Raw genomic sequence first — 12,775 nt, 5'->3', positions numbered from 1 at the left:
AAACAGTGTCCAGTGGAAGATCTTTGAAGTTGGCTATGTACAGACGTCCTGTTCCCAAGAGCTCCAATACAATGGAATTATATTTGAAGATGCTATAGTTGTAAATTGGGTATTAGTTCATTGTACAGCTGAAATACAGAATTACTTCTGGAAATCAAACTTTTGAGGGGTATTGAGATCAGAGGTTAAAGCTGGAGCTGCTTTCTTTCTGGTTTTATAGGCAGACCGAGGAAAGATGTGAAAAACATCATAATTAAAAGTGATTCAAACAAGCTTGCAGTTTTGATCATGTGACTGGGGCTTCTGGATTAGCCATTCAGCCAACCAGACCAATTGTGTTTTGTGGCAGATAGCTGTGGAACCATTAACACTAAATCAAGGATTAGTGGGCTTTGATGGTCTCCTTTGTTTTGAAATGGTTGAGGTAGACACATCATCGACTCTTCTTTTGCATTGTTTTACTGGAATAAGAAGTGTGATATTCCAGGAAGACAATGTAAGTTATTATTCCCTGCTTAATGTTGAGCGGAACTTTCCAGAAATTGACATTAGACATAAGAGCAAAATTACGCTATTAAGCTCATCAAGTCTGTCCTGCCTTTCAATCATGGCTAATATGGTTCTCAATCCCATTCTCTTGCCTTCTCCCCTTAACCCTTGATCCCCTTACCAATCAAGAACCTATCTATCTCTGTCGTAAATACTCTCAATGGCTTGGCCTCCACTGCCCTATGCAGCAATGAGTTCCACAGATTCACCATCCTCTGGCTGAAGAAATTCCTCCTCATCTCAGTTCTAATGGGTCATCCTTTCACTCTGAGGCTGTTCCCTTGTGTCCTAGTCTCTCCTACTGGGGGAAACATCTTCTCCACATCCACTCTACCCAGTCCTCTCAGTATTCTGTAAGTTTCAATCAGATCCTCCCCGATCCTTCTTGGCTCCATTGAGTATAGACCCAGAGTCATCAACTGCTCCTCATACGACAAGCCCTTTATACCCTGGGATCATTCTTGTGAACCTCCTTCAATGCCAGCATATACTTCCTTAGATACAGGGCCCAAAACTGCTCACTATATTCCAAATGCAGTCTGACCAGAGCCTAATACAGCTTCAGCAGTACATCCATGTACTTGTATTCTAGTCCTCTTGAATTGAATGAAAACATTACATTTGCCTGCCAAACTGGCAACTGAATCTGCATGCTAACCTTAAGAGAATCCTGAACAAGGACTCCCAAGTCCCTTTGTGCTTCGGATTTCTGAAGCCTTTCCACATTTAGAAAATAGCGGATGCCTTTATTCATCCTGGCAACTAGTCATCATGTAATCCATGCTAGCCATGTTGCCTGTTAATAAGGTATTCTTTGGGCATCTCAGTGGCAAGAGGGTGCACTGGCTAACCAGGCTGTATGGTTCTTGAAGCGTCATCAGGAGCAATGATCCTCTAAGCTCCACAAACTCGTGGATCTATGATATCTTTTATCAGTGTTTTCGAATACCATCTTCTTGATCTCACCAAATAACTAGAAAATAATGTTAAGATTTGAGTGGAATATTTAACATCATTACCAATAAATGATTGTGCTATATTCTCAGCTGATTCTCCCTTCCTCCAATGCACAACAATATTAAGTAATCATAAATCTATTTTCATCTGCCCTACATTAAATGATTAAAATATCTCCACATTCTGGATTAACAAAACAAGAAAGATTATGTTTCATATGTTCACCCCGAAATCTAAAGTTACATCACTCACACATACTCTTGAAAAGTACAAGTAAAGAGGATAGTGCCCTTCTACAAATCACAAACAAAAGTTCTAAGTCATGTGATTTGTGTTTTTGTTGGGCATAGCATATTGTTAGGATCTCCGATGATGTTACAACTGGAGAAGTCAGATTTCAGGATGAAGTCTAGCTTAGAGAGTCATAGAGATGTACAACATGGAAACAGACCCTTCGGTCCAACCCGTCCATGCCAACCAGATATCCCAACCCAATCTAGTCCCACCTGCCAGCACCTGGCCCATATCCCTCCAAACCCTTCCTATTCATATACCCATCCAAATGCCTCTTAAATGTTGCAATTGTACCAGCTTCCACCACATCCTCTGGCAGCTCATTCCATATACGTACCACCCTCTGCGTGAAAAAGTTGCCCCTTAGGTCTCTTTTGTATCATTCCCCTCTCACCCTAAACCTATGCCCTCTAGTTCTGGACTCCCCGACCCCAGGGAAAAGACTTTGCCTATTTATCCTATCCATGCCCCTCATAATTTTGTAAACCTCTATAAGGTCACCCCTCAGCCTCCGACATTCCAGGGAAAACAGCCACAGCCTGTTCAGCCTCTCCCTGTAGCTCAGATCCTCCAACCCTGGCAATATCCTTGTAAATCGTTTCTGAACCCTTTCAAGTTTCACAACATCTTTCTGATAGGAAGGAGACCAGAATTGCACGCAATATTCCAACAGTGGCCTAACCAATGTCCTGTACAGCCGCAACATGACCTCCCAACTCCTGTACTCAATACTCTGACCAATAAAGGAAAGCATACCAAACGCTGCCTTCACTATCCTTGATAGATTTTAAAACTATTTAACATGGTGGTCATTCACTGAAACATAGGAGACAAGGCTGCAGATTTTCTTCAACAATGAAAGAAAAGTTTATGACGTAAAATAAAGAAGTAAAATGAAACATACCAAGTTATCTAAATATAGAACACAGTTTGAAAGATCTTAATGCACACAGCAAAGCAATTTATTCATTCTCATTCATTCCCCAACCCTATAACTTTCAACAATCCAAATCCAGCGAAATTACCCTTCTGTATCAAATCTTTAGGTTTGACTGAACTGCTACCTCTCGGTTCTGTCCTCTGAACTGTGAAGTCTTCCTAAATGAATACTCACAAAACTAAAAGCTCTGAGATTTTCTCAGTCTTTAATAATCTGCTGATTTCTCATGGATTGAAAGTTTCAAAAGTTAAAAGTTTTTTTTTACAAGACAACCAAGCTTACCCTAAACCATCCTACAATGCTTTCCAGGAGAGAAACTATATTTGGTTCTGATCACAGTCAAGTCTCCTCTAAAACTGTCCTAAAAGTTTTCAATAAAATAAAACAAAGAACTGTGGGTGCTGAAGATCTGAAATTAAAACAGAAATTGTTGGGAGAACTCAACAGGTCTGGGAGCACCTGTAGAGAGTCCAGTGATCCAGTGAAACATTAACTCTGCTTTCTCTCTACAGTTTCTTCAGCAATTTATGCAAAAGTTTTCAAGTTGTGTTTTTCTAAACTAAACTTAATTCTTGATTATTCTAAACAAGAGAAACAAACTAATGCCTTTCAATGTTTGATCCCAACTGTAAACCCTGCATTATTAACAATCTTCCATTAACATTCCAGGTGGCTTACCTGCTCTTTGACACATACTGGATTAGGCACAGTTATGGAAGGTCTCCCAGACATAGTGTTTTTTTAAACCCTTCATAAAGGTAACCAAAAACCTGTACAAAAATGATATAGAGTCACAGAGTCAGACAGCATGGAAACAGACCCTTCAGTCCAACATAATCCTAAACTAAACTAGTCCCACCCAACCGCTCCTGGCCCACATCCCTCCAAACCTTTCCTATTAATGTACCTATCCAAATGTCTTTTAAATATTGTAATTGTAAAAACGTCCACCACTTCCTCAGGAAGCAGCATTTAAGAGGCATTTGGATGGGTATATGAATAGGAAGGGTTTGGCAGGATATGGGCCGGGTGCTGGCAGGTGAGACTAGATTGGGTTGGGATATCTGGTTGGCATGGGCGGGTTGGACTGAAGGGTCTGTTTCCATGCTGTATATCTCCATGACTCTTAAGTTCATTCCACATGCGAATCACCCACTGAGTCAAATATTTGCTCCTCACGTCTTTCTTAAATCTCTCTCCTCTCACCTTAAAAATGTACCCCCTAGTCTTGAAATCCCCATGCTAGGGAAAAGGTGCTTACCATTAATCCTATATATACCCCTCATGATTTAATAAACTTTGGTGGATAGTCTCAGTAGATTCAGTTGTCTGGCTCTTTTGTAAGGATCTTTGCAGGATTTCTTCAAAGATCTGGAAGTTCTGTACATCATCAAGTTATTTGTATGAATTCCTCATAACAAAAAATTTTTTCTGCACTGCTATACTTCAAATGAAAAGGCATGAGGATGTTGTAATCTCTAGTTTTAAGGCAAGGTTAATGTTGCATGAGCTGCTGCTCCTGTTCCTGCAGTTGCTGCTCTCAAACCTACTGGTTTGCCCTTGATATATCAAGACTTGTTATCTGCAGTTGAGCTCAGTCATGTGACCATTTTAGTTATTACGACCATGCGCCCATCGTTTGTTTTCTAGCCAGGTCAGATGGTGAGGATGACCAGACTATGAACACACAAACGGAGATACTCTTTAGCACAGAGAATATCAAAGAATGTAGTACAGTATGAGACCACTAAAACTTTACTGGATAAACTAGATCCCAGAATGAAATCTGTCCTGATCGCTTTTGTTTTAGTCAATGTAGTCGTGATTCACCAAAACATTGTTAAGCAAGACTGCAGAGTTTCTTTAACAACAGGCTAGAAGTTTATTACACAAATGAAAAGAAAGTTATAAATCAAGCTATTTAAATATTGAACAGTTAGGAAAAATATTTAAAACACACTGCAAAATAAAGTTTCAACCTGCTTTCAAACTCCAGTTGTTACAATGACTCTAATCCAAACAAATAGTCCCCCATATTAATTTCCACTCAACTGATTCTCCTCTATTTCTGGATTTTGAATTGTGGAGTCTTCTTACATGATTACTCACAAAGCAGAGAGCTTAAACCTTCTCATCTGTTAATATCTGCAGATTTCTAACAAACACAACTTGTTTGGAAGTTTCCCAAGTTAAACTTTTCTACTTTTTAGGCCTCCTCTGAATTGTCCTAAAAATTTTAATCTCTGTGTTTTCAAAGCTTAAATCAATCCTTTATTATTCTGAACTGAAAGCTAGCTAATCGTCTTCAATGTTTACTCCACTTATCTTAAACCACCATAGTACAAACAATTTTCCCTGGAAAACTCCAGGGGTTAGCAATTATCTGCTCTCTGCTGTATTGGGTTAGGTCATTATTTCAGAAGGACTGTCTGACTGAGATCTTATATTTTAAAAAATCCTTTCATAAAAGTAACCAATACCCATATGCCACTAGTTTGAAATTCCACTTTCTAAAAGAGATTTTATATCCCTTTCATCACAGCACCAAGGGAAGCATAATCTGTTACTATCTAAATTATTTGTCCACATATGAATTCCAAAAATGAGTGTTAAATTATTCCTGACAATAATGTAATGCAGACAGCAGTGAATCAGGCACCCAACTTACAGCCTCCAAGTTTTTAAAAATTAAATTAAATGGAAAAAAGATTTGCCTTCATAAAGTCTGTTTCATAACTTAGGTTATGCCAAAGTGCTTTGCGATTAATGAGGTTTGATGTACAGTTACTGTTGTAGGTAATATTGAAGCCAGTTCATACGCTCCCACAAACAATAACGTACTAATGATTAGATAAACTGTTTCAATGTTAGTTAGTTAAAAAATTAGTATTAGTCAGGTTGTCAACTCATAACTCTTCTTTGAAATAGTGCTGTGAGCCCATTTATATCCATCTGAGATGGCAGATGGAGTCTTGGTTTAATGTTGCATCGAAAAAGACAACACCTGTAATGGTGAAACATTTAGTTTCTGTGCTGGATGTCAGCCTGGATTTTGTGCTTAAAGCTCTTGAATGGGATTTAAATTCGTCACTCTGAGACAGATGTGCTGCAACAAGCATGACTGTCAATGGAAAATTATACTTGATCTAAAAGAGTTAAACATTTGGTTTTGTCCAAATTTTCAAAAGACTAGCCAGGAGTAAGGCATTCGACAAGGTTCCCCATGGGAGACTGGATAACAAGGTTAGATCTCATGGGATACAGAGAGAACTAGCCTTTTGTATACAAAACTGGCTCAAAGGTCGAAGACAGAGGTGGTGCTAGAAGTTTGTTTTTCAAACTGGAGGCCTTTGACCAGTGGAGTGCCACAAAGATCGGTGCTGGGTCCACTATTTTTCATCATTTTTACTTTTCATCATTTATATAAATGATTTGGATGTGAGCACAAGAGGTATAGTTAGTAAGTTTGCACATGAGACCAAAATTGGAGGTGCAGTGGACAGCGAAGAAAATTACCTCAGATTACAACAGGATCTGGACTAGATGAGCCAATGGACTGAGAAATGGCAGATGGAGTTTAATTTAGATAAATACAAGGTGCTGCATTATGGGAAAGCAAATCTTAGCAGGATTTATACACTTAATGGTAAGGTCCTCGGGAGTGTTGCTGAACAAAAAGACCTTGGAGTGCAGGTTCATAGCTCCTTGAAAGTGGAATTGCAAGTGGATAGGATAGTGAAGGCAGCGTTTGGTATGTTTTCCTTTATTGGTCAGAGTATTGAGTACAGGAGTTGGGAGGTCATGTTGCGGCTGTACAGGACTGTTTGAATATTGCGTGCATTTCTGGTCTCCTTCTTATCAGAAAGATGTTGTGAAACTTGAAAGGGTTCAGAAATGATTTACAAGGACATTGCCAGGGTTGGAGGATTTGAGATATAGGGAGAGATTAGATTAGATTACTTACAGTGTGGAAACAGGCCCTTCGGCCCAACAAGTCCACACCGACCCGCCGAAGCGCAACCCACCCATACCCTTACATTTACCCCTTACCTAACGCTACGGGCAATTTAGCATGGCCAATTCACCTGACCTGCACATCTTTGGACTGTGGGAGGAAACCGGAGCACCCGGAGGAAACCCGCGCAGACACAGGGAGAACGTGCAAACTCCACACAGTCAGTCGCCTGAGGTGGGAATTGAACCCGGGTCTCTGGTGCTGTGAGGCAGCAGTGCTAACCACTGTGCCACCGTGCCGCCCAAAAGGTTGAATAGGCTGGGGCTGTTTTCCCTTGAACGTTGGAGGCTGAGGGGTGACCTGAAAGAGGTTTATAAAATGATGAAGGGCATGGATAGGATAAATAGACAAAGTCTTTTCCCTGGTGTGGGGGAGTGTAGAACTAGAGGGCATAGGTTTATGGTGAGAGGGGAGAGATATAAGAGACTTAAGGGGCAACATTTTCATGCAGAGGCTGGTACTTGTATGAAATAAGCTGCCAGAAGAAGTGGTGGAGGCTGGTGCAATTGCAACGTTTAAAAGGCATTTGGATGGGTATATGAATAGGAAGGGTTTGGAGGGATATGGGCTAGGTGCTAGCAGGTGGGACTAGATTGGTTTGGGTTATATGGTTGGCATGGACAAGTTGGACTGAAGGGTCTGTCTCCGTGCTGTACGTCTCTATGACTCTTTCACCCACATAGTATCGAATTGCTCTTTATTCTTGTTTGCACCACAGAGGGCAATGCAACAGCCTTCAAACTGTTACAACACAGAAACAACCTCGGGGTGAAATTTGCATAGTGGCAATGTTAGACTCAGAGGATGCCAAGTTACATAGCAGCCTATGGTGCCATTTCCCCAAAGGGTTTGAGGTAGGTCTGCACTCTGCAGATAAATTTCTGATCCAATGTGCCCTCTGTATAACCCTGAACAGGAACATGGGATAAACACTAATGTATAGCAACATGTCCCCACACGCAACAAACTTTTGAGCTGTTCAGTTCATTTCTAATGAATGTATACCGTCCCTGGTAAGGTGTTTTTGCAAAGAGAACCATTAGCAGTTTAGAAATATCTCATGCTGCTATCAAGCTGGTATTGAGATAAATAAATTAAAATAGGAAGCAAAGTCTCATTTTTTTTTAAAGCAGTATTTGTTGTATGAAGTCAGCACAAACATGATCAGCTTTAAACCTATGAAACAAAACTTCCTTCTGTTCACAAAGGAATGCTTTTCAATTAAGTGAGTTATACTCTAAAATGTACTATCTTCAAGTGCTATTCTTCACTGCTTTAATGTCTTGTATCATTTAATTAATAATTACACACGTTGAGCTGTCCCTTTCTCTCAGTAATGAGGAGGTTTTCTGCACAGCTGTTAAGTAACTGTTCTGACAACGCTGAGGAGTTCCAACAGGAAATAACATACTGTAAGGCATTGCCAAACATCCAGGACTTTGTGCACATTGTGGTAATATAACAACGCTCTGAACTCAAACTAAACTTGCCATTGGTATCCCACCTCTCACTGATTCAGGAAGACCTGACTGGGGCGAAAGGGGAAGATAAAGATCAAGTGGTTACTGGAACCGAAGTGAAGGCAACCAAAAATGGCAAATCCTGGGATGAAAAAATACAAAATTTTAAAATGTTTCTGTGGAATCCGGAAAAGAGAGAATTCTTGGGAAGAACATCCAGGAGTTGGTGTGAGTAAAACTAACTGCACATTTGGTGCTGGGTTGTGGTTGCAGATGGCCACAAAGAGTGAGGCTGCTGAAAAGGTAATTTCAGAATCACATCATGCATCCATAGTGAATGGCTTTTATGCCACTTTAAAGTATCGTTAAGGTGAATTTTCAGACTGAAGACCAAGTCACTGTGATTAATTAGAAAGCATAATACACATTAAAGAATAAACTAGGAGAAGAGTGCAGGATTTAAATGGCTTTCACGTTAAAAATACTCTGGGAATACAATGTTTAATCAGCATTCAATTCTGATTTAATACATAAGATAACATTTTGTAAACTACACTGCCCATTAAGTAATACAGATGAATTAACCCAACAGTAAACTAATAGGAATAGATCATTGTGATGACACTGGCAAGTGTGTGTGAGTGTGCACAAGAATTCAAGAATTAGGAGCAAGAGTAAGTCAATCAGCCTCTTCAGCTTGCTCAATTCAATAAATCATCACTGATCTGACTATGGCCTCAAAGGACTTCAGAATATAAGAATAGGAGACGATCATTCACTTCTTTGAGACTGCTTAGCCATCCGATTATGTCATGGCTGATCATCTCAGTGCAACTTTACTGTCCTTCCCCATATTCCTTGATTACATTTGCTATTTCTGAGTTCACAGCACCCTTTACTGATGTTAGGGGTAGGTTCTTCACTCAGCGAGTCGTAAGTTCATGGAATGCCCTGCCAGTAGCAGTAGTGGACTCTCCCTCTTTATGGGTATTTAAGCGGGCATTGGATAGGTATATGGAGGATAGTGGGTTAGTGTAGGTTAGGTGGGCTTTGATCGGCGCAACATCGAGGGCTGAAGGGCCTGTACTGCGCTGTATTCTTCTATGTTCTATGTTCTATGTTTCCAGAATCTACAGAATTTTGGAAGATTACCACCAATGTGCCCATCCTCTCACATCCATCTCCTTCAACACTCTGGATCGAGGCTCATCCGGTCCAGGGATTTACCAACCTACAATCCAGTTAACTTTTTAATTATTACCTCTTCACTAATACTAACTTCTCACAGCTTCTTATTTTCACAAGGCCTTTGGTTGCTTGGTATTTCTGAGAAATTTTCAGTATTTTCTTCTGTGAAGACAAAATGCAAAGTAATACTTTAGTTTCTTTGTTATAAATATCCCACCTTCACCTGTAATGGGCCCACATTTATCCAAGCTATTATTTTTCTTTCTCATAACTGAAGAAGTTTTTAGAGTCTACCATAATGTTTCTCACAATCACATTCTTGGTCCCTAAGATACCCACCGCAAAAATATCTCTAATTTCTTCATTCGTACCATGCTCAACATTAGCATTACTGTTTAGTGGCATAAACAAGTCTCCCATGTATATTAGCTGATCTGGCTATAACTTAGCTCCACCCAATAGATGTCAAATCATGACTGTTTGACCTAAGATCCCCTCTTACTAATGTTCTAATCACTTCCCTTATTAAGAGCGCTATTTCACCTCCCTTTCCCATCTGCCTATTCTACTTAAATTATGAATATCCTTGGATATTCAGGTTCCAATCTTGGTCACCCTGTAGCCATATTTCTTTAATGGCAATTAGATTAGATCTATTTATTCCAATTTGTTCCTTCTGTCAATTGTAAGTGGCTTCAGATTGTCTTTAATTCAGCCTTTTAAATATTATTCCTACTCTGATCCTATTTGATGTTTGCCTTTGCCTTTTCTCTTTTCTAATTTTTCTTGCTGCTTCCTACTTCCCATTATCAGTTTTGCTTCATTCCATTCTGAATTTCCTCTTAGGTTCCCATCCCTCGCCAATCTACTTCAAATAAAACAAAGATGCTGGGGAAACTGAAATCTGTGGCGAATATTCTGTGATGGAATAAGATAATAAGATCACCTCTTGCATTTCTAAACTCCAAACGTCCTAATGTAACCCCTTCATTCCTGGAATCAGTCAAGTGAACTGCTTCTGAATTACATCCTTTGTTAAGGCAGGAGACCAGAGCTGTGTACAGTGCTCCAGATGTAGTCTCTCTAATGCTTTACACAACTTCCCTACTTTCAGTTCTGATGAAGAGTCACCAGATTAACTCTACTTTCTCCCCACAGATTCTTCCACACCTGCTAGTTTTCCCAACACTTCCTGTTTTTGTTTCGGATCCCTAGCATTTGCTGTTGTTTGTTATTCCCTTGTGTAATGGATGGAACATAAAAGATGGAGTAACACATGAAACTCTGCATAAATCTTCCAAAAAGAAAAAAAGATGAATCTTGTTACACCTCGCTGGGGTGGTGCACTGGAAATCAAGCCCTGCTGGAGTTCCCACAGAAGTTAAACATTTCATCAAATTATGCAAAGTCCTCAAATTACCTGTCTAATAGGCAAAAGGGTAAGCAGTTAACAGAAAACACAGCCCAGGCTTCTTTACTTAACAAGACCTGCTATTCATTACAAATATATTCTAATCACAGGTAAACAACTAGGAACTGTCGACAAGTAACTTTACTAGTTAAAACTCTAAGTCTGTTCCAACCTTCCCTCCCCCACAACACATGGACACAGAGACAGACAGAAAAAAGAAAATACTGTTGTGGATGGAGGGGAATTGTCTTGGTGTGCAGGGAAAGACAGATGCAAAATATTCATTTAACACTCCCAGCATGGTTTTTGTCTTCAAGTGTAAATCCCCTTTTTGTTCCCTAAGAAACTGGGTCAATTTTCCTTTCACCACCTTTTACTATTGATGTGTTTCCGACAAGACTTTCAGACTTCCTTTTAGGTTAGCAGCCTTGTCTTTTCTATTAATTGTTCTTTGCTTTATATGTTTGCTTTTTCACTTCACCCCTGAAACTTGTGGGTGCATCTTGTTGAATTTGGTCATGGAACTACGTTTGAAAATTCATTTGTGTGTTGATTTGCAAATCCCTTTGCAAACAAAGGATGTGTTTGCTCCTGAGCTATTTATCATTGAACTTTCCAGATTCTGCTAATAAATGTAGTACATGGCCCCACCTGAAGAGCTGAAACAATTTAACTAAGTTCTGCTAAGACTCTGAACTAGCGCCAGTAATTAGATTTCTTTTCTGAAGAATGGTCACAAACTGAAATGTTAACTCCATTTCTCTCTCCACAGATGTTTTTATTTCTGATCATCAGTGTCTATAGTATTTTGCTTTTGGATTACATTTTCTCAATTGCTTGAGTCACAATGGCTTCCTTTAAGTTGACTAAAATACAAAATTGCAGTAATCTGTACACAGAATGGACTGGACATGATCAAATCGGGAAATTGAAAGCTCCACACTATTACCAATTTCACCAGGAAGTCTCATGTAATGCAATACACTCATTAATAGCAAAACCTGTGCAACTTTGAAATGTCTAATAACAGCTTCAGTAATGTCCCTGTTTGTCAATGACTTGGAACCAGCTGTAACTCTAGTTGAGAAATTAGCCAACAACCACAATCTTAATCAACAGTCAGGCAACTGGAATCGGCAAATGCTTGCTGCCTTTCATTGAAGGAATCACTGGAGTGAATTGTGTAACGATTTGGTGTATTTATTTCCTTGACTTAAGGGGTGGATGCAGTCACTTTAGGATAACTCACAATAGTTTATCCAAAAGTGGTCTAAACCTGTTGGTCCCAAAACATACTCTGCTCTGAAATGCAATTTTGTTATTAAGTAGTTAATTAAATGTAATTTAGACTTATTTTGCTGATGTGGAGGGTAAATGTCAGCTATAACTTCAATACATTTCTAAAGCAAGCATTCCCTTGCCTTACACTAAGAGGAATTGCCACCATGTGATATTTTAACTTTAATGAACTTTTGTGGAGGTTTGCATGAGATTTTTGTCACTTAATTAATTATGGCCGGTACATTCAATGGAGCTGTTCCCACTCCACGAGTTGCAAATTAGGAGAAGTTTGGCTGAGATTCTTTTGATGCACAAGATACAAGGCTTTCACTGTACTTCTGGTGAACTAATGCCAGTGAAGTGAGAGTAACTTAATTTCCTTTAAAGGTAAACCTCTATGAATTAAAATTAAATCAAAGAGATTGAAATTCCATTTGTAGCACTATTTTGCTATATTGATTATTGCACTCTCTCATAATTTATTAGTGCCCTTATTAGTCAAGTTAATTAAAATAGATCACATAAGAATGTTGTATGACTGTGTTTGGTGACATGCTAAAAGTAATGTTGAATAGAATTTGTACCTCTGAATCTGCACAGCCCTGATGTTGTGATTTTTATATGTCCATTCTTTTTCTCCTATGTTATTCAGCAGCATGACTGTGAGGCAATATATTGTT

At 39.3% G+C, this 12,775-nt stretch overlaps 1 protein-coding gene across 1 annotated transcript in view; it reads left to right on the top strand.

Moving 5' to 3' along the window:
• Positions 1–12,775, top strand: part of atp1b4 (ATPase Na+/K+ transporting subunit beta 4) — a 74,135-nt gene that overhangs the window by 28,157 nt on the left and 33,203 nt on the right. Inside the window, exon 3 of the mRNA XM_072595499.1 lies at positions 8,275–8,443. Coding sequence (XP_072451600.1) covers positions 8,275–8,443 — 169 coding nt within the window. The remainder of the gene's footprint in view (positions 1–8,274; positions 8,444–12,775) is intronic.

Source organism: Chiloscyllium punctatum, chromosome 25 (assembly GCF_047496795.1).
Source record: "Chiloscyllium punctatum isolate Juve2018m chromosome 25, sChiPun1.3, whole genome shotgun sequence".
NCBI classification, from domain to species: Eukaryota; Metazoa; Chordata; class Chondrichthyes; order Orectolobiformes; family Hemiscylliidae; genus Chiloscyllium; species Chiloscyllium punctatum.
Note: the sequence above shows the minus strand (reverse complement) of the source record. Positions and strands in the feature narration are given on the sequence as shown.